A 26,320-nucleotide genomic window follows, 5' to 3' on the forward strand; every position below is an offset into this window, starting at 1 on the left:
CCAGCCCGGGCCACAGAGCGAGACTCCATCTCAAAAAAAAAAAGAGGAATTCACTTTACAAAGCAGGATACTGAACTCCTGGAGCCCAGTTCTGATTCTTCATCCAGGGCCAGTCCCTTGGGGCAGGGATGGCTACCTGTCCACAAAAGATTCCTTCTCGTTTTCCACAGTGTTGTCAGGGAAACAGCCATCCCATCAGGGACTACATTTCCCAGGACTCCTTGCATTGGTGGAGCCATGTGACTGTGTTTCAGCCAACAGAAGGAGGGCAAAATGGCTCTCAAGCCTTCCCTAGACTTTCTCTTCCTTCTCTTTAGGGTGGGTATCAATACCCATTGATTGGGACCTTGGAATTCATGCACTGAGAATAGGCAGGAGGTCTCCGCCAGCCTGGGTTCCTGAATAATTGCACAAAGCAGCTCCATTTCCAATCCCATTGACAATTGGGCTTGACTTGACTTGGGTAATAAATAAACTTTTATGTTGTTAATCCACTAAGATTTCAGGGTTTATCTGTTTCAACAGCTAGCATTACCTTACATTTGCTGATAGAGCTCACTACACTCTGTTGCCTCTAAACACTCGAGGGTGGTTCAGGAACGTGGACTCTCAGCATGGCCCATGTTAATGCTAATTTCCAGGTCCTGACCCAGCAAATGAGGCATCCCAGAGGGACCTACCTTAATGGACTCATTGTCCTGGACCTACCTTAATGGACTCATTGTCCTCTCCTGGGAGTTGGAGAGAAATTATAGAATGTATGCTGATATCCATTAGCTCACTGTTTTCTTCTGTGGAGTAGAAAGGCTTCAGCTTGCTGGGGAAAGAAGCAGTGACAAGAGAGGAAGAGTCACTGGGGAGTTGAGTTTCTGCTGCCCCACTGCCCAATCTGGACACAGAAACATGTCGTAGAAGAGGAAGAGGCCAACTTCAGTTGGAGGCTCTGGCAAGCATCTCTCCCCAGGGGCCCTGGCTCTGACCAGTAACCAGTGTCCAGTGACTCTTGCCTGTGATTGAAGGGGAGATGCAGGGGTTCAAGGCCATCTCTCCTATCTGCTGTTGCCTACTCTGAACCTGTTAATCTGCTCAGAAACATTCCATTGCTCCTTGCCAACTACAACCATGGAATCTGACCTCCCAGGCTGGTGCTAGTCCAGGGGCTTTCACATGTAATGCTTGGACCACCACCACTGCGGCGGCAGCAGCTTCATCTTGGAGTTTATGAGAAACACAAATTCTATGGCCCCAACCAAGACCTGCTGAATCAAAAATTCTAGGGGTGGACTGCAGCCATCTGTGTTTGAATAAACCCTCTAGAGGTAGTTGCTAGCGATTGGTGCATGCTAGCTCATTCTCCTTCTAGCCCCTTCATCAATAATTCTCAAGCTTGATGCATATTAAAGACACCTCGAGGATTTTTTAAGGACCCCCAGGGACCATGTCCAAGCCCCAGGATCTGGAGTGGGACCTGGATATCCATACTGTTAAAAGTTCCCCATGAGTTCTATTGTGCCCCCAGAGTTGAGAGCCACCATCCTACTTTAAACTCCTGTTCCCCCAAAGTGTCTTGTATTGCACTCTCCTAGGAAGCCCCAAGTCCAGGCATCTGCCTAAGCCCAGGTCAAAAGCCAAATGCCAACTCTGCGCCAAGCCTTTTGATAGCTCCTTTTGTATAAACTGAGTTGCATTTTGTTAGTAGCCCCTTTTTTGTGTGCTCAGATATTTTTTGTTGGTGTGGGGGGGGTTTATCTGCAAACACAGTCCTATTAGTCGGCGTTGACCTATAAGTCTGTTTGTATGTGTCTGTCTTATCTCTAAGTCCTTAAAAGGCTGGACTAGGTCTTATGTATCTGTGTCCCTTCAGTACTCAGCATATAATTGTGCTTAGTTGATGTTCATGACATTTTAAAATCTGCCTGTTTGATGCAGCTTAAAGCATCAGATAGTTCTGCTGTGAGCCTAAGTAATGAATCTTCCCCTATAGAGGAGGTATTCTTAGAGATGAGCCAACCTCTTTAAATACTAATTTTATAAATCCATAACTTCTTCCCCTTTCCCCCTCCCCACCAGTGGATTGGCATCTCCAGGAAGGCAAGTCTTGGGGCTTTAGATCATTTTGTACCAATGGTATCAACAAATAGTTGACTGAGCCCTTCAACTCATTGACTCAGCCTGACTCATCTTGAAGGATGCCTGCAATGCTCTTCAGTGTTATCACTGTTATTTTGCTCAAAATATCCCCAATCAATGGAAGAGCAGCCCACCCACGTGCCATAAATCCAACTTGAAATCCTGCTGAGAATTATAGAAAGGAGTGGCTGAGGCTGACCCCCATCTTCTAGGCTGGCCCATTGCCCTGGGGAGCCACCAACTGAGACTCCTGCTACAGAGGCAGGAGAGGAAAGAGGAGGCACAACCCCTGAAGGAGCACGAAGGAATGGTCTTGAACTTTTCCCCACCCCTTGGGATGGGGTGCGGGTGGGGGCCCAGCTCACCTCAGGTGTGAGAGGGCCTCCATCGCCAAGGCTCGCACTGGAGAAACCAGGTTGTCAGTCGGTTCTGCCTCAATGACCGCCTGCCCAACACAAGCAGGGGGTGGTAGCTTTTGGTGACCATGATGGCAGTAGCACTCGCCAGTGTCAGCATGAGAAAGACCTGGCACTTCCCAAAACGTCTAACACCCTGCATCTCTTTCGTTCTTTTTAGGGCCATTTGGCTTTTGGCATCTTAGGGGAGGCAGCAGAGAGGGAGTAGGGCCCAAAGTGGTCCTGGGCTCCTAGCTCAGGTTGCTCATCTACTTGCTGTGTGCCCCTGGGCCAGCACTTCCTCTGCCTGAGCCCAAGTTCCCTTCTCTGTAAAACAGGACCTGGAAACCCACTTTACAGGGCTGCTCCAGGCTCGCGTGAAAGTACAGATCCAAAGCTCCTGGCCAGTGAGAGCCAAATAAATCCCACTTCCTCCTCATTGCCTTCTGTTCCGCCTAATCTCATGTCCCTCAAGGGCCACTTCCAGCACAACCCAAGCAGCTTTGAGGGGCCAAGGCACTGGCAATGACATGAGTAGGGAGGCCTGGGGACCAAGGACATTGGCGGCCCCACAGGCTCCATCAGCCTTTGGACAGTGGACATGTTCTTTGTCTTACATCCTTCTGTGCCTCCTTCAGGGCTTCACTCTAAGTCCTGCTTCCTTCACTCTAAGTCCCTGCTCCTAAGGCCCTCCCACGGAGACACAGGAAAGCAACAGCTAAGCCAGCCCAGGGAATCTCTGTCTATCAGGCCTGAACCAGCTGCCCTGGGCACTGCAGGACCCAAGACAGCCAGAATCTGCCACCCTGTTTCCAAACAGTTGACTGGCTGTGAAACCCTTTATCAGATACAAAAATCATTCTCAGAACTCCTACAGTTAGGTCAAAGCAGAGCCAAGACAGGGAAGGGCTTCAGAGAGCTCTGCAGATGCCCTCGGGAACTTTGAAAACCTCTCACCACAGGGAGTTAGACCCCAAAACCAGGACCAGGACCAAGGAGGTACCTCATCCAGCTTACCACTATGATGCTGGTAAGAGTCATCTTCTGGGCAAAGTGAAAGTCCTCCAGGTCCTTGATGTTGATGATGGCCTTAGTAACCTGCACAACACTCTTCATGAAGGCCATTTTGAGACAGATGTCCTGAGCCCAGAAGGGGGAAAGGAGGGAGAGAACGTTTGTGAGCAGCCCCAGAAGAATCCAAGATGCAGCCTCTGCTCCTGGACTCCCTCTGCTCAGAAGAAAGGGTTCAATGTTGAATGCTCTGAGAGATGGGCGGCCTCACTCTGTCCTTTGACCACATGAATGGAGCACCTGCCACATGGCAGGGCCACAGGCACATGGCGGGGATCCAAGGTGAGGTGCAGCACCTGTGTCCACACGTGATATAGTTTGGCTGTGTCCCCATTCAAATCTCAACTTGAATTGGATCTCCCAGAATTCCCATGTATTGTGGGAGGGACCCAGGGGGAGGGAATTGAATCATGGGGGCTGGTCTCTCCCATGCTCTTCTCATGATGGTAAAGAAGTCTCACAAGATCTGATGGGTTTTTCAGGAGTTTCCACTTTGGCTTCTTCCTCATTTTTCTCTTGCTGCTGCCACGTAAGAAGTGCCTTTTGTCTCCCACCGTGATTCTGAGGCCACCCTAGTCATGTAGAACTCTAAGTCCAAGTAAACCTCTTTTTGTTCCCAGTTTCAGGTATGCCTTTAGCAGCAGCATTAAAACGAACTAATACACCACGGAGGATGCCACCTTCCCAAGCCTCCTGAGGGCAGCAAAGCAGCTAAGGGGCCACCTTCAGTGACCAGGGGCCCTGAGCCCTATGTGTCACCATAGAGGCAGGAGAGGTTATTGAGAAAATGCTTGCTTTTACATGGATGAACCTTGAGAACATTATGATAAACAAAATAAGCCAGACATACAAGGACAACTATCATATGATTGCACTTAGATGAGGTACCTGGACTAGTCAAAGCCACACAGACAGAAAGAGTAAAGGTCGTTGCCAGGGCTAGGGGAAGAAGGGAATGGAGAGTTGGCGTTGAATGGATATAGGATTTTGGTTTTGCAAAATGAAGAATTCTGGAGACAGATGGCGGTGAGTTGCACAACAACGTGAATGTACCTCATGCCATTGAACCATACGCATTCTTAAAAATGGTTATGATGGTAAACTGTGTGTATTTTGCCACAGTTTTAAAAAATAAAAACAATTTTTGCTTTATTCTCTGTGTTTTCCCCTCCTTGCCATTCCAAGAAAACAGCCAGTCCCTTTGTATGTCTTTGAAGGCAACCCCACCTCTTGTTCCTTATGAAAGGGTCTGGGTCAGTGTCAGGGAGGGCCAGAGGCAAGGGCAGAGGGAGTGGGAAAGGCTGGGAAGAGGTGGGGCTCATCTTGTGGCTTCTGGGGACCCCACTAGCACTCTGGAAGAGGGGCTATCCTCACCCCCCACCCCCTATGCATGACACCAAAGCACAGAGAACAGCACATTTGGGCAATGGGCTTCCCACGTGCTGGGCATCAGGTAGGATGCCTGGATGTCCCCTGGGTAGGGATGCAGGTGCCCAGAGAGTGGCAGAAGACTACTCCCCACCAGCCTGGTCCAGAAGACATCCCCCCAGGCAGCAGATGGGGCTACCTGGCAGCTGCTGACATAATGGTGAATGATCTTAGCAGTGATGGGGCTGTCCACGAGGTTGAGGAGCAACTGGGGGTGGCAGTAGGAGGCCACGCAGCTATACATCACCATGAGGGCACTTTTCACTGTCTCCCGCCTCCAGGGGTGGTCCTTCTACAAGGCCAAAGAGAAAAAGAACCACTAGGGGCGGCAGGGGCTGCTCCAAATGCAGGTGATGGTCTCTGGCCACATGACCAAAGGATCCGTCAAGTCAGCTGGCGGTGCTTCACCTGACTATTTTCTGGGTGCGTGAAATGTTCATCATTTTTTCATGCATAACATTCATTCACTCAATGCATCTTTATTGAGCATCTACTAGACACCAGGCACTGGGCACGCAGTAGTGAGCAAGCCAGACCAAGGCCATAGATGCCCAGAGCAGCCTAAACAGAGGCTGCTTGCACACCTCATACCTTCACCTACCAGACACCAGCTATGGGCCAGGCACACATGAGGCTGGAGATCCAGCAGGAACCGACAGCCTCCACCTTGCCCTCGCGGTGCTCACATCCTCAGAACAATCTCTGAGTGGGAGGAGATGTTAGAGGCCACCAAACCCACTGTGGATGGGAAGCAGAGGCCCCGGTGCCCTGCCACACTGAGTAGAAATCCAGGTGTCAGGTCCTCTTTGCAGAAAACCTAGAAAGAAGCCAGGGACACTCCCTGGGACACTCTCGATTCTCTACATTCAAACAACCAGACTCCAGGGCAAGGATTCCAGGTCAAGGGCAAAGCCTGAGGCATGGGGGATGGTTTTAGATGGTTTCCCACTAGGAGCTCAGCCAGCTGGTGGGACCATCTCCTGTGGTAGGGAGGGGCAGCCTCCAGAGGATGGGGCTATGGGCTGTCTGGATCCAAATCCTGGCTTCACCAGTGAACCAGCCGCTTGCCCATGGACAAGCTTCAGTATTCTCACCCTGCAACGGTGGGTTAGAGCCCCTCCATCCCAGCACCGTCCATTCACTGAGGCAGAGCTCCCAGTGCCAGGCACCCATGGAGCACTACCTGAACAGCTTCTTCAGATCCTGTGGGTCTGGGTGGGGCATGGGACTCTGTGTTTCCAGTCAGCACCAAGGGAGCCCCCACTGCCAGTCTGAGAACCCCACCATGAGTAGCAAGGGGCTGGGACTCTGTGACAGTATCTGGGTCCTGGAAAGGCCCACCCTGCATTTTTAAGATGATTCAATAGCAAAAGCTCTGTCCAGGAGGTCTCAGACTAAATGTCTCAGCCATGGTGGTGACAGGAGACCCTGTGGGAGGCAAGTTTCCTACTGAGATCTAGAAAGGACCTTGGGTCAGGTGCCCAGAGCACTGTGCAAAGAGATCCCAAGACCCAGTTGTGGAGGGAAGGTGCCTTACCCGCCAAGCACTGATCTGCCAGGACTGCTCTGACTCCTGGATCCTCTCCTCGAAGTCATGAAGCGCATTCAGCACTGTTTTTACCTGGCCCCGGGCACACAGGCCAAAGCACAGAATCACACCCTGCAGGGAGACCCAGCCAGCCAGGGTGAGGGCAGGGGCCAGTGGGCAGAGGATCCCCCCCACACACATGCAAGGCAGACACACGTACACACACACACGCACACACCCACAAAACACATGTAGCCACATGAACACGCGTGTCCCCAAGGGTCCAGAGGCATCTGGTGGACAGGAGGGGGCTGCAGGCACCCTCACCTCGCTGTCGAAGTCATTGCTGTAGTCCGTCTTGTACAGCAGCTCCAACAGCAGGACCTCCACCTTGCTGGCCTCCAGGCCTGAGGCCAAGGTGAAGCCCAAGGCCCGGTACAGAAAGCCCTGCAGAGGCAGAAGGGAGGAAGGAGCTCAGGCCTCCCTACAGCCAGCCTTCAGGGGGTGCTGTTGTAGACAGTTGGCTTCATATTCTTCAATTTTTTAAAAATGTGCAGAAGATACTTGCACACATGTTTATAGCAGCACAATTCACAACTGCAAAAATGTGGAACCAGCCTAAATGCCCATCAATCAACAAGGAGATAAAGAAACTACGATATATATACACATATATATATTCATATATATGTATATATTCATATATATGAATACTACTCAGCCATGCACCTGTAGCTGGGACTACAGGTACATGGTGGCATGCACCTGTAGTCCCAGCTACTTGGAAGGCGGAAGCAGGAGAATCGCTTGAACTCAAAAAGAATGAATTACTGGCATTTGCAGTAACCTGGATGAGATTAGAGACTATTATTCTAAGTAACTTAAGAATGGAAAACCAAATCTCGTATGTTCTCACTCATAAGTGGGAGCTAAGCTATGAGGATGCAAAAGCATAAGAATGATACAAAGGACTTTGGGGACTCAGGGGGAAAGGGTAAGAAGGGGGTGGGGGATAAAAGACTACAAACTGGGTGCAGCGTATACTGCTTGGGTGATGCATGCACCAAAATCTTGCAAATCGCCACTTATTCATGTAACCAAAGACCACCCGTTCCCCCAAAAACCTATGGAAATAAAAAATTTAAAAAATAAATAAATAAATGTTCAGGTTACTCTGGGAGGTCAGGCTATATAAGGGCAGGCATGTTATATGTGTTAACGGGGGAAGTGTAAATTTGTTCAACTCCTGTGTAAGTTGAACCAATTTACACTCCCGCCAACAAATCTAAGCGCACCAACTTCTCCACCTACTCCCCAACATAGGTCATGATCAGTGAGAAGTGGAACAGTCTCACTATGATGTGTTTCTTTGATTATTAGTTGTGCCAATCATCTTTTCATATTCTCATGATTCGTTATAATTCTTTCCATTTCTGGCTATATTCTTTTTCCCATTTTTTGGTGGGTTTTTTCTATTTGTAAGAATTTTGTTTTATATTTGGAGACATAATAAAAACAACCATCCATATTTCATTAAATCCTCACCATGACTCCATAAAGTAAATATTTTTGCTTTTGGAGATGAGAAAACAAACAGGAAGTAGTAGAAGCACACAAAAAAATGTTAATATCTGTAAAGTTTACCTCTTTTCTCTTGTCTTTCTTGGTTTCTTTGCAAGCATATAAAGGCTATTTCACGTTAAGATTATAAAAATATTCATCAATATATTCTAGTTGTTCCACGGTTCCATTTTATTTTGTACACTTAAGTCTTTGATCTGTTACGGAAGAACATATTCTTCCTTAATGTGCTTCTTTTTTCACTTTATTGTATTATTTTTAGCACAAGAGGTTTTAATTTTCATGATATCCAATTTATTTATTTGTGTCACTTTTGCTTTTTGGTGTCATCTCTAAGAAGGTTTTGCCTAACCCAAGGCCACAAGATTTATCCTGTGTTTTTCTAGAATTTTATAATTTTAGTTCTTTTATTTAGGTCTGTGATTCATTTTGATTTAGTTTTATGTATGGTGTGAGGAAGGTATCCAATTTCATTCTTTCGCATGTGGATTTCTAGTTATCCCAGCACCATTTGTTGAAAAAAAACTATTCTTTCCCCATTGAATTGTCTTGGCACCCTTCTTGAAAATAAATTAACCATAAATGTGAGAGTTTATTTCTGGACTCTCAATTCTATCAATCTGTATGTCTATCCTTATGCCAGTATCTCATTATCTTGTTTATTGCAATTGTGTAAGGAGTTTTACTGCAGTTGTGTAAGAAGTTGAAATTGAGAAGTTTGAGTCCTCCAACTTTATTCTTCTTTTCATCATAATTATGCTGGCTATTTAGAGCCCCTGGTATTTCCATATAAATTTTAGAATTAATTTGTCAGTCTCTGGAAAAAAAATAAAAAGAACTAGCTTGGATTGTGATGGGGTCAAGCTAAAACTGAAGATAAATTTGGAGAGCATCGCCATTTGAACTATAGCATCTTTCAATCCATGAACATGGGGTGCTTTCTACTTATTGAGACCCTCCCTGATTTCTTTCAACAATGTTTTAGAGTTTTGTAGCAATGTGGTATAGTTTTGTGTTTACAAAGAAATATACACATGTGATTGCTAATCAGAATCTGGAGGATCAACAAAACAAAACAAAAAAAACAAACCAAAAACAAAACTAAAACCACCAATCTAGACCACCCTCCTCTCCTCCCAGGACCATGTAAACAGCCACAGGTCCAGTTGATCTCACACACACAGTGTGATCCTCTCAACTCCATCATCCCTGGAATCTCCTGCCTGTCCAAACTCTCCTGCCCCTGTGAAGACAAACCTTCTCCAGAGAGGGGCTGTCAAAGCTCGCAATCTGGTTGTTCAGCTCTTTGCTCAAACGCAGGCTCCAGGTAGACCCCCGGGTCTTCTTGAGGGAGTTTCGCAGAAACTGGGGAGGCACAAGACGTTGGTGGGAAGGGACAAAGGCCTTCATCCCTGTTCTTGCCTGGGCTCTGGGAATGCTACGTGACCTTGAGTAGTGACTTGCCCTCTCTCGCCTCCCTTGCCTACATCTCCAGATCACGAAGTCCGTAGATCCCTGATCCAGTGCTAATAATGTTCTGTGGGTCTGAGGAATGGCTGTGGCTCTGGGGGCTAACAGAAGGGGTGTCACTCCCTGCTCCCCTCCTGGGCACCTGGCTCTTGGGATGGAAGTTTCTCTCTGTTTTCCCCTGGGGATAGACACAGCTATAGACTTTGACCCAAGTCTTCTCTGACAGAAGGAGAACATGTCCTTTAGGGGCTTCTAAACTCCTCACGTGCCCAGCCCACCAGATGCCTTTCCATCTGCTCCCATCTTTCTCCTCCTCCCAGGCCTCAGCAAACTTGTTACCCCTTTACCTGAATCAGCTTGTCTTCCCAGGCTTTCTGATCCCAAGTGAACTCAGTATGTTCTGCAGGAACACATGCATGGTCACACATACCACTTTCTTCCACTGCTCCCCTAAGCCTGGCATTCGAGGCCCTCTATGCCTCCTTAGCGTGGCATTTGAGGCCCTCCATGGGTGAACCCATCACACGTTGCAGTGCCCTCCTCACCTTCCCAAGCTGCTCAACTAGTTCTCAGGACAAACGTGGGCTGTGTGGGTTGACTGTGAGCCTCAGCTCTTGTTATTCAACTCATGTGATTAGAACCCCAGCATGTACACGGATTGGAGGGTTGGCCTGGGATGGGCTCCCCAGGCACCTCACCTTCCAGGTACCGGACCAGTAGCGGAATCTCCAGCTCCCACATGTTGGCCATGGAGGGTGCGATGCTCTGGCTCAGGGTCCTCAAGAGGTTGAGCATGGCTATCCCACGACCCTCCCCCTTGTAAGGTGATGACATCAGCACCTGGAGGGCACCAAGACTCTAGTGAAGTAGCACCTGAGCACCTCGCTCCCTGTCTTGGAGCTCGTTGTCCTCATTTTTAAAGGGAGGAGCTGGACAGGATGGGTGGTTTTCAAATAGGGATTTCAAACAGAGAGTGCACCTGCAGAGGACACTGCAGGAAGGAGGGGGGATGGGGACCAGACCTGGGCTCCCTCCCCACCCCAGGCTTCAGTGTAATATGGATGAGGGTCCACAGTTAACATAAAGAGGAGAACTCATGGGTCCTGGACTGAGCCAATCTCCAGGGGTAGGCAAGCATTGGAGGTGTCGTGGGGATGCTTTGGGCAGAGGAATCTAAAAGCAGGTCCAGGCCAGCTCCCCAGTTATTACAAGTGCACTGCCTCTACCAAACTCGAGAGGAATGACAGGGACATGGAATGATCTGTCCTGCCAAATATCAAACTCCCTCATTGCACCCCGGCTTCCTCCTACCCCTAGGGCTCTGGGAATTAGGAGCTTAAGGAAGAGGTGCCACAGGGCATGGCCTTGCCAGGCCAGGGCATGATTGCAGGTCAGCCACTCACCAGGAGACGGGCCAGCAGCTTCTGAGGTGCAGGCAGGTCCACTGATTGAAGGAAATGCAACCCCAGCTGAGCCTTCCTCGCTTGTACCAGGACATGCTCCTGTGTCCCCATCTAGGAACTTTACCCTAGAAGGTGCCTCCCCAACATGATCTTGTTCCCCAAACCCCCAGAATGGAGAATGGGTTGGCACAGGGAATTTTCTAAGAATATCACTACATTTCACTTATCCTGGGAAGAGGAGAGAATCGTGCTAACGCGTTGAGGTTTAGAAGATGCTCTTTTCAGGTCATGCACATTCTGTAGTGACACCAGGGCTTACCATGACAATGTTTTGTCTCCTACTGTGAACCTGTCCTCTGCTGAGCCAAGAGTAATTAGACACTGCCCTTCTACCCACTCCTGACTCTCTCCACAGGCTTTGGGAGCCAATGAGCCCATGAAAAGCAAACCAACAGCGCACAAACAAAAGGACAAAGGCAAGGCTAGGCCTGCTGAGAAGGTGCAAGTGCAGGGGCCCTAGAGAGGACTCAACCGGAGTCAAGAGTAAGAGGGGCATGAGGAAGACCTCAGAGGATCGCCTGACTGGCTTGTTTAGATCAAAATAAGAAAGCAGACTCTGCCCTTTGCTAGCCCTGGATCCTAAAGGACCCCATCAGTCACCTCCATCACCAGTCACACCCTTGGGGCCAGAGGTGGGAGGAAAGGGGACAGGAACACGCATGGTAGGTGGGCATAGTTGTTTTGGGAGCCTGGTGTTAACAGTCCCCACTCTGAGTGGACCACAGTGAGGGTAGTCTACAGAGGATGGGGGTGCCTATAGTTACTCTAGCTGGCTCAGAGAAGCCAGAGCAGAGGCCCAGTAAGGTCATGCATGAGAAAGGCTGGGCCAGGAGCTCCCAAGGATGGGATCTGGACCAGGGGTGTAGGCTGAGGGGACAGGACATGAGGAGTGAACTATTCAGAAGGAAGTTTACGCAATTCTAACATGTCCTAGCTATGATCAGGTAGGCATTAATATCCAGGTAGGCATTAATAGTATTAATTTGGACTTGGATGTTTCCAGGAGAAGGGGGAATGAGGTTGGGAGGAATGTGGAGAGAGGTGGGCATTCCCAGACAAGGAGCCAGCCCACCTGCCCAATCCAGCCAGCTGGCACAGGAACTTTGCCTACCTTGCCTGCTCTTGCCAGCCATGCTGACATCCACGTCCTGGCCATGGAGCTGGTGTTCTGCCAGGTTTGTGAGGCTGATACAGATAGGAGTCAAAGCTTCCATGTAGTCTGTCTCCATGATGTAGCACAGGAGCCTCACCCAAAACTCCTGGGGTGGGGGTGGGAGAGAAAGGGGCTCAGAATTAGCCCAAGCCCTGGGCCTCTAAGGAGAACAGTCAGGCTCTGCCATGGTTCCAGCCCCATCCCCTCTTCCCCAGAGATGTCACCTGACAGTCTCAGCCATGAACTGGCTCCACCGTCAACCCCAGTCTTTGTCAGGGGCATTTAAATGTCATCCACCCTGATGTGGCAAGACAGTCTGCTAGTCCCTGGTGGGGCCAGCATCCCTGTTGCCCAATTTCTATTGCTGCCAGCCTCATACACACCGACATCCATCACACCCTCCTCATACAGGGTCCTCCCTCTGATCCCAAGTACTCTAGAGGGGCACACTAGGCAGCTGATCCAGTTGTGCCTGCCTGGTATGATGGTCAATTTTGTGTGTCAACTTGGCTAGGCAAGAGTACCCAGTCATTCAGTCAAACACGAATCTAGGTGTTGCTATGAAGGTAGCTTGTAGGTGTGACAAAAGTGCATAATCCACAAAAGAGATTATCCTCAATAACATAGATGGGTGAAACGCCTTAAGAGTGAAACGCTGAGGTTTCTCTGAGGAAGAAGATATTCAGCCACAAGGCTGCAGCATCCGCCCCTGCTTGAGTCTCCAAGCCTGCTGGCCTGCCACGCAGGTGTCAGACTTGCCAGCCCCCACAACTGCATGAGTCACTTCCTTAAAATAAATCAGACTATATATGTCTTCTACTGGTTCTGTTTCTCTGGAGAACCCTGACTGATATGGATTCTTGGAGCTGTGTCTCCGACTTCACCCCACCATCTCCTCTCTCCCTGGGTGACCTTTCAACACCCCCAACTAATTGTAATCCCTCTTCACCCCACACCCACCCCTGGGAGTTGAAGGTGAGGCTCTTATGCTACCAACTATCAGGTACAATGGCTTAACCTGTTCCAGCTCCTGGGCTTCCGCGTAAATGGCTTAACCTGTTCCAGCCAGCAGGACTAGAATCTCCCAGCTCTTGGGCTTCCGCGTAAATGGCTTAACCTGTTCCAGCCAGCAGGACTAGAATCTCCCAGCTCTTGGGCTTCCGCGTAAATGGCTTAACCTGTTCCAGCCAGCAGGACTAGAATCTCCCAGCTCTTGGGCTTCCCCGTAAATGGCTTAACCTGTTCCAGCCAGCAGGACTAGAATCTCCCAGCTCTTGGGCTTCCGCGTAAATGGCTTAACCTGTTCCAACCAGCAGGACCAGAATCTCCCAGCTCCTGGGCTTCCCCATAAAGACAGCATGGTGAATTACAAAGGGAATTTCAATCCTGGCTCTATTGTTTACCAGCTGTGAGGCCTTGAGCAAATTAATGAATCCCTCTGGGGCTCAGTTTCTTTATCTGCAAAATCAGGATAACAACTACCCTCTGTGCGAGTAGTTGCTGGGATAAACAAGATTGTACATGTTGCACACCTAGTAGAGTATACCTGCTATATGTGGATGCCACATGGACTGTAGCTATGATGATGATGATGATGATGATGATGATTTCTGTAATTAAAAAAAGCTGTCGCTGGACAGGGATCATCTAGCCTGCAGCCTCACTTAGTGAATAAATCATTCCCTCCTTGATGCTCTCATGGTACATTTTTCCTTTCTTATTGTTATGTCACATTTTGTTGCAATTAAAAGTTGACACATTTGTTTCTCCCATAGTTTGTGAACTTCTTCCAGTCATACTGAGTCCTCCTACTGCACACTCCTCTCTCCTGTCCTTCACAGAGTAAGAACTCGATGAATGTTTACAAAATCAAACCATGAATATTGGTCTACACACACACACACACACACACAGGCCTTAAAGTAATGGACACATTTCAGGTACTCGCTTAAATGATACAGATTGATACTGCCAGCCATGCTGATGTCATGCACTGCCCAGCCTCTAGGGGTACAGAGATGAAGAGTAAGTTCTCATCAAGGACCTGGCTTTGGAACTGGGTTTTGAGTAATTCCAAGCAACTGGAAGAGGAAGGCCCCTCGACACTCCAGACAGCAGAAACGGAAGAAGCAAAGATGTGGAATTCTGGGCATGTGTAGTTCACCCCTAGCCTGGCGTGGTGACCCACTGTGTGGGTGGGGCAGGGACCACTCACATTGGTCATCCCACTGACAGAAGAGGTGATGATCTTCACAGTGTCCATGGTGACTTTGTGGACCATCCTCTCCTCCAAGTCCCTCTGATAAAAGTTATCCCGGCGATTTGTCTGGAAGAAAGAACCAAGGGATTCCCATTTGTGGCCTGGCAGGGGGCTTGCCGTGTTCTCGGGTATGGTTTCCTCACTCCCCAGGGGCTCCACGCCCAGATACTGAGTCTACAGAATGCTCAGAGCTGTGCATATATCTAGGACCTCACACATTGTCACCTGCAGGTTCACTGTGTGTCTATGAACTCATGTCGTGAACGGATACGCAGGTTCCAACACAGGTATGCTGAGTGGCATTCTCCCCTCAGCACGGTGGAAACCATTTCCAACTCCAGCTGCTCTGTGATCTGTGTATCACGGCCACTCACCAGTTTGTAGGTGGATAAGGTCAGCTGCACAGACACGTACTTCAGGCCCCAGCCTTTGATTCTCTCCTGGTAGCCAGAGTGAGCCAGCTGCCCAATGATGCGGAGAATAGCCATCCTCACCTGAGGGGACAGGACCATGGACATGCTGGGGGCTGGGGTGGGCTCCAGGGCACCCAATCCTGTGACGTAGACAGCTAGGAATTGGGGGTGCTCTGAGCTAGAAGGGGCCTCAGGGGCTACCTGATTACTGCCCACTCTGCCCACTTCCCCCTGCCTCATCCAGGGGTCCCACTCTGCAGCACGCCCACCTGGGAGCCTCAATGAGCCTTGGAAAGACACAAATCTCCCTCCCTCCCTTCCAACCTAGGCTGCTCCATTCTAGCAGCCCTTGCCGTGGGGAGCCCATCTGTTACCCTGGGCTCCCTGGGGCTTGCTCCATTGGTGAGAATCACTACGTGCGGGAGATGCAGAACGAGCCTTTTCTCTTCCCTCCACAGCCTCCAGGTACTGAAGATAGCGCTGCCTAAACCTCTAGTCCCAATTCTCCTCCATTCCCTCTCTGATATTCCTCGAAACTGCTGTGCAGACCCTCACTACGCTGGACCTCCCTTCCCCAGCTCCACTCCAAGGTAGATGTGGCTGCCATGGAGCCTGGGACTGTGGTTTTCAGCCTTTTGAGGGTGGGTAGAGGAGTGCCTCTTAGTTGCTTTTTTCACACGCGATAAAGATCTCACAAAACCTTTGGCAGCTGAGTGACTAGCTGCAGCTGGATTTACTCGGCCTCTGTTGGGTCCAAGGTGGTGCCTGAGACACACCACTCGAAAACTCTAGATCCTTGGAGAGAATGAGGTCTCGAGAGTGGAACCTCCGCTTTCACTGGCCTTGCCACCCTGCAGCCCCAGTTGAGACCCAATGGAAAACCGGGTTTTCCATCAAAAGCCTCCACCTCCCAGAGCCCAGACTTCCCTTTGCTCCCCTGGCAGGGTCCTCTGAGTGCCCCCTTTTTCCAGGTCTCTGCCCTGTTACCTTGGACCGGGTATCAGAGATGGTGTTCTTGACCACCCGGATAGCCAGGTAGATGGCCCTGATACTCATCCTGGGCTCTGAAGGAGGAAAACCGGGTGGGCTGGAGGGCTGCGGCTCAGGGAGACATCAGACATCAGGTGGCTCGCCCCACATCAGGGTCTTGCAGCATTCTGTCTCCTCCCACATTCCCCAAGCTCAGGGGCACTTTCTTAGGAGCTTTCCTGGCCATGCTCTCCCTGGCCACCTCCTTCCCTTGGCCACTGCTTTGCGTGTGTCTCATTTGAACCCAGGTAAACTCTCCTTGAGGGCAAGGTCTCTGCCTATGAGCTCTTTGGTGCCCTGCAGCTGGGATAGAGCACTGGGCATGAAGTGGGCACGCAGTGGGCATGCAGAGGTTGCAAAGCACCACCAGGAAGAGCATGGGTCCTGACACCAGGCCTAGCCTGGGTTCAAATCCTGGCTCCACCACATCCCAGCTGTGTGACCTAGAGTGAATTACGTAACCCCTCTGTGCCTCAGTTTCCTCGCCTGTAAAGTGTGGATAATGACAGTGCCTCTCTCACGGAGTTAACACAGTGTCTGGCACACTGTAAGGGTTGGGGGAGTGTTTGCTAGTTGTACAACTGATGACAGCACACCCAACTAAAGGAAGAAGCTTAAGATGGGCCAGAAAGAGCCATGAGAAGGTTCTGGAGAGGGCTGGTGTGGATGGAAGTCAAGTTAGACATTCAAGATGATACTGTGCTCAAGGTTAGGTGTTACTAAGTCAACCCCAGAGTAGGAAAAAGGAAATGAGAGCAGGTAGAAGGTGGCAGTCAGGTACTAAGTGAGCATGAGACAATGAGATTTTCACCTTTAAGATGGAAACTGTTTCTGATTATAAAAATAGTATATGGCTGCATAGTATTCCATGGTGTATATGTGCCACATTTTCTTTATGCAGTCTAAGCTGAAAACCATCATCTTCAGCAAACTGACACAGGAACAGAAAACCAAACAACGCATGTTCTCACTCATAAGTGGGAGTTGAACAGTGAGAACACATGGACACAGGGAGGGGAACATCACACACCGGGGCCTGCAAGAGGGTTGGGGGAAAGGGGAGGGAGAGCATTAGGACAAATACTTAATGCGTGCAGGGCTTAAAACCTAGATGATGGGTTGATGGGTGCAGAAAACCACCATGGCACATGTATACCTATGTAACAAACCTGCATGTTCAGCATATGTATCTCAGAACTTAGAGTAAAATTAAAAAGAAAAAAAAGATCTAATTTCTCTGACAGAAAAAAATAGTATGGGTTCATTGCAAAATTAAAATAAAAAATAACCACTTAATAGATTATGTCCTTCCAGACCTGTTTATGCATAAATGAACATAGATTTCTTCCACATCACTAAGGTCATGCTATAAATACTGCCCCACATTGTATTGTTACACTTAATATAAAGAGGGCAGCTTTTCCACAAAAAAGTGGATTGACTGCAAACCTTTTAATTGCTGCATAATACTCCATGATTCCACAAAATCCCTAGAGAAAAACATTTAGGCTGTTTCTCACACTTTGCTTTTAATACAATGTTTTAACGAGCACCTTTGTCCAATTACTTTTGGGCAATTATTTCCTTTGGACAGTTGACAAAAAGTTGGATTGTTGAGTGCAAATTTTGGTCCCTATCCAACTAAGCACCTCAAATCATTTATTGATTTACACCTTCTGTCAGTCAAGTATCACAGGTGGTTTCTCGTCACCCTAGACTAGCGATAAGCAAAGTATAACCCACAGCCTGTTTTTGTAAATCAAGTTTGCAAAACCAGCTGTGCTTAGGAGTCTACAGCTGTTTCTGGTCTGCAATGGTAGCGCTGAGTAATTGTCAAAGACTATACAGCCTGCAAAGCCAAAAATATTTTTACTATCTGGCCTTTTACAGAAAAATGGCCAGGTGAACTCTAGCCATTATCTTTATCATCTCTATTCATTGAATAGGTAAAAAGGATTTCATTGTTGCTTAAATGTGCATTTAAGAGAAAGTTTTAATGGCCGCACAAGTCCCTTTATATACAGTCGCCCAATTTGTGCACTGAACAAAGCTACCCGACTTTAGGGCTGAGTGGGAGCTGCCCATGCTCTTCTAACCATTATGTACTGTAGGGCTGCGTGCTGCCAACAGCGGCCTTCTTCAAATTCACACAAAGGCACAGTGTGAGCTAGTGCCTTGGTGAGGGACAGGTGTTCTCTTTAAATATCAGGGCTAGGTTTGGAGTTTGGGCTTAGGGATTAGAATCAGATGTGTAGACTATGGTTGCGCATTGAATCCACAGGGCTTCAGGTGAAGCCTACGTGGTGTAGTTTGGCCTTATATCCTGCCGCTGATTGAGCTTTGGAGGTTAGGAGGAGGATTCAGGTTAACAATTTGAAATTCCGACTCAGAGGGTTGGGCGTGGGGAGGGTAAGCCACAGTGCTGATTAGGTTAAAGCTTAGAAAACGAAAAGCAGCCAAGAACCTTGGCTTTCTTGGCCCACCCAGTAGGTCTAGGAAGTGGCAATGCCCCGACATGAATGAAAATTGCCTCCCTTGTTCTCCACCCTGCCTACCCCACCCGCCCCGCCCCGCCCCGCCCCACCCCACCCTCCCCACCCCCCTCGCCCTGCCTTGCTCACCATCTGCGCTCACTATAGCCCTAATCAGATTCAGAGTCCCCACGCGGACGGCCTCCTTGTTTGTCTCCATCTGGCTGAAGAAGAACTTCATCAGCTCCTTGGGGTAGGAGCGAGCTGCAGGGTGGAAGCACAGCTTTAGTCATGCTCACTGGGTCCAGAGCAGGCCCAGCGCTCAGAGGGGCCGGGACCCCTAGAGGCCCCCTGCAGTCCTCGGGGCAGGCGGGGAGCACCCTGCCGCAGAGCCTCACCGAGGGCTACGAAGCAGTGCACCATTTCCATCAGGTTCTGGCTGCTGTACTGATGCTGGGCCGGGGCCTTGTTGCACACCTGGGGAGGGACGGGCAGTGAGGGTGGAGGAAATCACAGAGACACAGGTGCAGGGACAGCTCAGCTGACCATGCCTGGGGCTGCATGAGCATTACAGCCTCATACCCCATCCTATACAGGAGGCACACGAGTGAGTTGTGGGCCAGGCCACCTCCCGCCACCAGCTTCCTGCTGATCCACCCAGAGACTGCCCTTGTCCAGCCGAGCTTGCAGGCCTCACCTGGACATGCAGTTCTGTGAAAATGGTGTGGAGCTGCATTTGGGGGACGGGGGTGTTGGTGATGACTGACACTTCCAGGATCTGCCTCAAGACCTGCAGTGGATAGGCAGACCTACCAACTCAAGGTCAAACTCCAGACCCTTGCTACTCAGGGGCTCACCGACCCACTGAGCATCAGGATTCCCTGGGAACTGATTAGAAATGCAGACTCTCAGGCCCTACCCCAGTCCTGCTGAATCCAAGCCTGCATTTCACCCAGCCCCCAGGTCATTCCTAACCACGTCAAGGCTTGGGAAGTGCTGCACTAGGCTGCTGAGTGCGGCATTCGAGGCCTCCTTCACCTAAAAGTGAATCCCATTCTTGAGCCAGAATGATCTACAAATGGCTCCTAAATCAGTCACATCCCTTTCCACTCCTTGCTTTAAGAGCTGATACCCACACCCTGCTTATAGATGAGTGATCCCTGTACATGGGCACCAGCCCCAGCCCCAGCTCCACTCGGAACACTGCAACGGCTCCCTCTCACACATCTCACCCCTTTACCAAGGCTGCCTTGAGTTGACTGGTGTCCTTCCAAAATTCAGGCTCGCCCAGAACCTGAGAATGTGACTTATTTGGAAATAGGGTCTTTGTGATGGAATTAGGTCAGGATCTCAAGGTGAGATCATCCTGGATTTTGGGGAGGTGTCCTTGTAGGAAGAGGACACAGAGGGGCACATGGGGAAAGGCCACACAGTGAGGAAGGGAGAAATCGGAGTGATGCTACCACTGTCACAGAACACGTGGGGCCACCAGAAGCTGGAAGAGGCAAGAGTGCTTGCTTCCTTAGAGCCTTCAGAAGGAGCACAGCGCTGCCGACACCCTGAGTTTGGACTTCTGACCTCCAGGACCAGCACCTGGTCCCTTCCACCCGGAAGGGCAGTGTTCATTTCCCATGGGTGCCAGGCTCCATGCCCCTCACAGGGCACAGATGTCAGGTTGCTGACACAGTGTCAAAATATCTGACATCCCCCCGGCTTCCACTCATACCCCTTAAACACTTGGGAGCCCCCAATTCCCTAAGCCTCCTGCCCAGAGCCATGGCTGCCTGGCCGCTCACCTGTGTGATGAAGAGCGCCTCCAGGCTGCCCTGGTACTCCGCCAGCAGCAGGGGGATGTAGTCGTAAACCTGCTCCCGCAGGTCATCGTTAGGCAGGAGGAGGCCGAGCATGGGCTTCAGGGACCTGATCACCCCCAGCTTCACCTGCCACCGGAAACCAGCTCTTGGACTCATTGTCTCACGATCCTCCAGCAAGGCCAGTGACCTCAGCCCCACCCACAGAATCCAAGGACACAGGACAGAAGGGGCCTCCGAAGCAGAGCAAGGCCTTTCGTGCACAGGCGGCTGGGTTTGAGTCCCTCCCACTTAGCAGCCCCATGACCTTGAGCAGGTACTTAACCTCTCTGTGCCTGAGTTTCCGCATGTGTCAAACAGTCCTATATCACAGAGGGGTGTGAAAACAGCTCCCATGGGTAAGACGCTGGTAGAGGGCCCAGCATGTAACAAGTGCTCTCAGGATTATCACCAACCTTCATCAAGGCTGGCCTCATGAATGAGGCTCCTAGGTCCCAGCTGTTCAACATCCATGAGTTCCCCCGCTCTGCCATGAGTCAGGTCACTGCCCTGACTCCCCTCTGGGTCCTGGGAGTAAGGCTGGACCTGATGGTCTCTCAGCACCTCCCGGCCCCACAGGCTGGGGAGCTGTGGCCTGGGGACCACCAGGCCCTCCTAAGAGGGGGCACATCTCACCTCGGGGTTGTGGTGCCTCAGCCACACCATCACAAAGTAGCGATACATGGGAAACACCTTCAGGGCAAATTGCTCCTCGGTCATCACGGGGTACACGCTCTCCTCCAGGTGCTTCAGATAAAACTGCACCCTCTCACAGAAGGTCTCCATGGCTACCAACGGCAACGAGGGGGCGGGGATGCACTTGGCTCCAGAGGGGCTGGAAGCAGAACCAAGTCTTCCCAGCCCAGCTTCCCCGGAAGGAGTGCTCATGCCTTGCCATAGCGAGCAGGCTGCACCCTGCCCTCCCAGCCCCCTACAGCACCTTCATCTTTACCCTGCGTGCCTGTGTGTGCGAGAACCGAGCACTCAGGGGTGTCTGAGTCTCTCTCCTTCAAGGACACAGACGGGGTCAAGGGCGAGACCTGGAGTATGACTCTGCCACATCCTGGGGATTCCAGGTCAGAGGGCAGTGAACAGTGAACACATGTGGCCCTCTTTTTCTCAGGCACTAGGACTTTTTGTAAGCCCACAAGAACATTAAGTAATCAAAATCTGGGGCAAAGTGATCAGATTGAAACAGCATCTAAGACCAGGCCCTGTCAAGCTTCACGTGGAGCCGTTTTCCCCATCTCCCTCTCTTGTGAATGCTCATTGCTGTTCTGTGGTCTCCTGAAGTGCTTAACTACAAAACAGGTTAAATGGAGTCACAGTAGCAGCTTCTTCCATCTAAGCTGGGATCTTCTAAAAGGCCCCCACTAGGTCTCAGCCTCTTGTGCCCCAGGGAGCCAATCAGAGGCCACACAAAGTAAAAGATTAAGCAAACTTCTTTGGAGAACAAATGACCAGGGCACTTCTTTTTCAACAACCCCTCCATCTGCTCCTTACCCAGCAGTCTCCCTCTGGCACCCTGATGGAGCCAGACCTGCAGGCCCAAGTGGGACACTCACCACCACAGATGGCCTGGCGTATCTTGGCTTCATTGGCAAGTCTCAGCATGGTGAATATGGTAACCAGGGTGATGCCCATGTATGGCATGAACTCAAACACTGTGAGGTTGTGAGGGATCATTACAGGGAGTTGGGGCTGGGGGTGAGCATGAAGAAGGCAGAGAGGACAACCCTGCTGCCCTCCACCTCCAACCCCTGACAGTCCAGAGCTGGCTTAGCCCTCTGCCTTGGCTGGGGCCCAGGAAATAGTCTGGGAGTCAGAAAAGCATTAAAATGTGAGCTAGAAGCAGGTGACAAAGGAAGAAAGCCAGGCAAAAGGGGAAGAAAGGGAACAAGAGAGAGGACCAGGAGAAGGAAGAGGAGGTCAGAGAGAGGGAGTGAAGAGAGGACAAAGGAGCCCCAGGGAAGGGTGGGCAGGAAGCAGAAAGAAGCAGCTCCCAGAGTGCATTCGTCCTCCGGGATGCAGGCCAGCCTCCTTCAGGTGTCCCACAGACGTTCTTGGGTGAACACAGAAGCAGAGAAACAGCAGGTGAGAGCAAGAAACTGAGAGAAGGCATGAGGCCAGCAGAGAAAAAGAGCAGATGGAGAAAGGAATCACAGAGAATGGGAAGAAAAGGAGCCATAACAGGCCACCCTGTGGCAGGAGGCAGGCCCCTCCGCTCCACCCGCCCTGAGTGCACCGCCGTCTTCAGACTTCATAATAATGAGATTGTATATATGTATACTAATATAATAATAGAACCCACATGACTCCCCTGGCTGGGCCCCCTCCCTCCAGCGTCATCCACGTGTCCCTCTCTTCTGGGCCTCTGGCATGAGCACCCAACAGGCCCCCTCGCTGCTGTCCCTTGTCCTCTTTCCAGGCCTGCCTTCCCTTCCTCCCCTCCCACTCCATCCAGGCTTTTATCCCCAGCAAGCCGTGAAGCTCTTCCAACTCCATCTCCTCCAGCCTCATCTGACTGGACCCCTTGGCAGGATGGGCATCTCGGGGGCCTCCACCCCTTGAGATTGTTCTCCCTGTGCCAGGCCTCACACTCCACGCTGTCTCTTACGACTCCTCCTGAGCCTTGCCAATGTCAGGACCCCTCCGGGCTGGGTCCTCTCTCTACTTTCACTCCCGGTATCAATGACTTTGAACATCACCTACACTCTGAGGTCACCAAGAACCAAAGCCGAGCCCAGACCTGCCCTCTGAACTCTGCATCACAAATCAACTGCCCCCTCCGCCTCTCCCCTGGGGCCTCCCACAGGTAACATGAGCTCCACACACAGCTCGAAGTTCTTCACTTGAGCTCCTAACTCTCAGTACTTCTAGCTCGGGAAAGGAGGTCAACACGCTCCCAGTGGCTTGCTGCGTCCTCTCCTTCCCCCACCCTCAGCAGGTCCCGTCTCAGAGCCCCTTCCCACCTGTCACCCCTCACCACATGCTTCCCAGCCCAGCCACCAGCACAAGTACCCACCTCCTAGTCCTCTCCATCCAGGCAACAGCCAGAAAGGCCTTCCCAGAACCTACATTCACCAGGCGACCCTGAAGCTTAACATGCTTTGATAGCTTCCTAGTGCCCCAGGTGATGTACCCAAGGCCCTGCCTGACTCCCCCCTCATCTTCCTCTCACTCCTTAACTCCAGCCACAGCCACTTCTCAGCTCTTCAGAGAATCCAAGCTCTTCTCTGCCCCAGAGCCTCTGCAATGTTCTCTCCCTGTGGAATGTTCTCCCCATCCCATGCTTCACACGGACGTCCTCCTCTCTGCCTTCAGGTCTTAGCTGAAATATCGCTACCTCACGAAAGGCTGCAGAGATGGGGTCCCTCCCTTAGCCAGATCTCAAATGCCCATCTGGCTGTTCTCTTCATGCCCGTCACCTCATGTTATAAACATCTATTTCCTTGTTTGCCTGTTGGTCCTTTCTGAGCACAGGAGCCATGTGTGTCTTACTTATTGTAGTGGCCAGGTACCTGCCACAAGGCCTGCGTGGAGTAGGAGCTCAATGCATGCTTCTGGGATGAAAGGAAGGGAGGGAGGATGGAGATGGAAAGAAGGAAGGAAGGAAGGAAGGAAGGAAGGAAGGAAGGAAAGAAGAGAGGGAGGGAGGCAGGGAAGGAAGGAAGGAAGGAAGGAAGGAGAAAAAGAAAGGAGGAGGGAGGGGAAGGAGTAAGTAAGGCAGGCAATTAAAAAGGAGCAGAAGGAGGAAGGAAGGAAGGAAATTTAAAAAGAGAGATGGAAAGACAGAACAATGCAGGTGGAGGGGATACAGGAGAGAGAGGGGAAGAAGGATGAGAGGCAGAAACACACAGAGAGGGTGGAAGGAATGAAGGAAGGAGGGAAGGAAGGAAAGAAGGAAGGAAGAAAGGGGAGGAAGAAAGGGTGGGAGGGAGGAAGAGATGGAGGAAGGGAGGGATGGAGGAAGAGAGGAAGGGAGGGATGGAGGAAGGGAGGAAGGGAGGGATGGAGGAAGAAAGAAAGGAGGAAAGGAAGGAAGGAAGGAGAAAAAGAAAGAGGGAGGGGAAGAGTTAGTAAGACAGACAATAAAAAAGGAAATGAAGGAGGAAGGAAGAAAGGAAAGGAAGGAAGGAAGGAAAGAAGAAAAGGGGAGGAAGGAAGGGTGGGAGGGAGGAAAGGAGGAAGGAAGGAAGGGGAAAAAGAAATGGGGAGGGGAAGGAGTAAGTAAAGCAGGCAATAAAAAAGAAAGGAAGGAGGAAGGAAGGAAGGAAATTTAAAAAGAGAGATGGAAAGACAGAACAGTGCAGGTGAAGGGGAGACAGGAGAGGGGGGAAGAAGGATGAGAGACAGAAACACACAGAATCTTAATAGCTAAGAGACAAAGTGACTGCAGAGACAAAACGAAGAAATTTTAGAGGGAAAAAGAGAGAAATGAAAGGGAAGGGGAGGAGGTGAACATAGGGACAGATGGGAGGGGCAGGGAGAGGCAGAGACCGGGAGGGCGCACTGGGCCAGGCTGAGGGCCCTCAAGCCCCTACCATTGCCATTGGCCAGCTTGGCCAGTGTGATGATGACAAATTCATCAGTGAGGTTGAGGGGCTTGAGGTGGTGCTGAAGCTCGTACATGACCAAGCTGAAGTGGTTTCGGGACAGAGCCACCAGTGTGTCACTGGCCACCTCTGCCTTCATATAGCCCTCCATCTGCAGGGGATGGGAGAGGGACATATGGCACCACCACCAGCCGGGCCTCCAGGAAAACCCTCCTACCCCAGGCTCTCTCCATCCCTCCTAGCTCCCTTGGGCTCAGCCTTACCCCTGCTCTGAGAGGTAACTGCACGGGGCTGTGGGCATCCTGGGCCAGGCCCCCAGTGGCCCAGCTCCTGGGTTGGCAGAGGGAAGGCACCAATGGAGCCTGGGGTCCTACCTCTGGGATCTCCCTCATCTCCTTGGAGGCGATGGCCACCAGCCTCTGCACACACTGTTCCTCCAGCTCTCCCTCCTGCTGGATGATCTCCTGGAGGATGTTGTAAATGTTGACCTTGCGCCGGGTGGAAATCTGGGAAATCAGTACGGTGGGTGGGATGGACCTCACCCTGTCCCCAGCACAAGTCTACTGCCTCTCTCTCCCACTGTCCTCCTTCCCTACACCCAAACCACCAGCCTCTAAACACACAAATATTAGATCCCCATTCCTCCATTTCTAAATCCTCCTGCTTCCCTTCTCCTGCCCTTCTCATCCCACTGGCCCTGTCAATACAACTTGCGTATCTGTATTCCTGCCCCTGATTTCAGTAAATATCTGGCAAGGCAGGTGTTAAGTGATCAACACACAAGGTTCTCTATGCATGGGGCACTGGCCATCTTGAAAGCCCAAGAAGGCAGGCTCACCTTGCCTTTGCCCTGTTGAGGGAGTCTGTGGGCCCAGGAAAATTGCCTCTTACTCTCTTCCAATTCCTTATCACCACTGAAAATGACCTGGTTTAGGACGGGATTGGGCAGATGGATTGCACATCCCAGATCACACCTGGAGGGTCGTATTTGAGAATACTTTTTAATCAGGCATGATAAGCCACTCTTAAGGAATGAGGGTTACTTTCTACGTGGGGCCACTGCCTGCAAAGCCCTCAGGGAAAAATGTCATACTTTTTAATCAGGCATGACAAGCCACTCTTAAGGAATGAGGGTTACTTTCTACGTGGGGCCACAGCCTGCAATGCCCTCAGGAAAAAATGTCACACTTTTTAATCAGGCATGACAAGCCACTCTTAAGGAATGAGGGTTACTTTCTACATGGGGCCACAGCCTGCAATGTCCTCAGGAAAAAATGTCCTGCTACCTCTGGTGGTAGGGAGTTCCCTCCCAACAGTCCAGAAACCTTAGCAAATTTGGGGACCTTAAGAAGAGAGGAATTCACCCAAATGTGTAAGTTCTACTGGTGAAATCCAGTACAGGGAGTCTTGGTCTTGGTTTCCTACTTTTGGGATAGCAAATAGTAATTTGTAAAACTCCAGTCAGAAATTCCTATGACAGCTCCCAGAAAATAATGATGTGGCCTTAGTAGCTGCTCAGTAC

General features: G+C 50.6%; 1 protein-coding gene across 1 annotated transcript in view; it reads right to left on the reverse strand.

Moving 5' to 3' along the window:
- Positions 1 to 26,320, reverse strand: part of MROH2A (maestro heat like repeat family member 2A) — a 62,206-nt gene that overhangs the window by 25,654 nt on the left and 10,232 nt on the right. Inside the window, exons 3-24 of the mRNA XM_033229824.1 lie at positions 25,173 to 25,304; positions 24,787 to 24,949; positions 21,808 to 21,906; positions 20,879 to 21,030; positions 20,189 to 20,332; positions 19,090 to 19,182; positions 18,791 to 18,869; positions 18,543 to 18,656; positions 15,880 to 15,956; positions 14,854 to 14,973; positions 14,435 to 14,545; positions 12,178 to 12,325; positions 11,007 to 11,047; positions 10,302 to 10,443; positions 9,951 to 10,003; positions 9,391 to 9,498; positions 6,880 to 6,999; positions 6,562 to 6,684; positions 5,164 to 5,316; positions 3,543 to 3,665; positions 2,496 to 2,575; positions 709 to 817 (exon numbers count right to left, since the gene is read on the reverse strand). Coding sequence (XP_033085715.1) covers positions 709 to 817; positions 2,496 to 2,575; positions 3,543 to 3,665; positions 5,164 to 5,316; positions 6,562 to 6,684; positions 6,880 to 6,999; positions 9,391 to 9,498; positions 9,951 to 10,003; positions 10,302 to 10,443; positions 11,007 to 11,047; positions 12,178 to 12,325; positions 14,435 to 14,545; positions 14,854 to 14,973; positions 15,880 to 15,956; positions 18,543 to 18,656; positions 18,791 to 18,869; positions 19,090 to 19,182; positions 20,189 to 20,332; positions 20,879 to 21,030; positions 21,808 to 21,906; positions 24,787 to 24,949; positions 25,173 to 25,304 — 2,484 coding nt within the window. The remainder of the gene's footprint in view (positions 1 to 708; positions 818 to 2,495; positions 2,576 to 3,542; positions 3,666 to 5,163; positions 5,317 to 6,561; positions 6,685 to 6,879; positions 7,000 to 9,390; positions 9,499 to 9,950; positions 10,004 to 10,301; positions 10,444 to 11,006; positions 11,048 to 12,177; positions 12,326 to 14,434; positions 14,546 to 14,853; positions 14,974 to 15,879; positions 15,957 to 18,542; positions 18,657 to 18,790; positions 18,870 to 19,089; positions 19,183 to 20,188; positions 20,333 to 20,878; positions 21,031 to 21,807; positions 21,907 to 24,786; positions 24,950 to 25,172; positions 25,305 to 26,320) is intronic.

Source organism: Trachypithecus francoisi, unplaced genomic scaffold (assembly GCF_009764315.1).
Source record: "Trachypithecus francoisi isolate TF-2019V2 unplaced genomic scaffold, Tfra_2.0 Lachesis_group13, whole genome shotgun sequence".
Lineage (NCBI taxonomy): Eukaryota > Metazoa > Chordata > Mammalia > Primates > Cercopithecidae > Trachypithecus > Trachypithecus francoisi.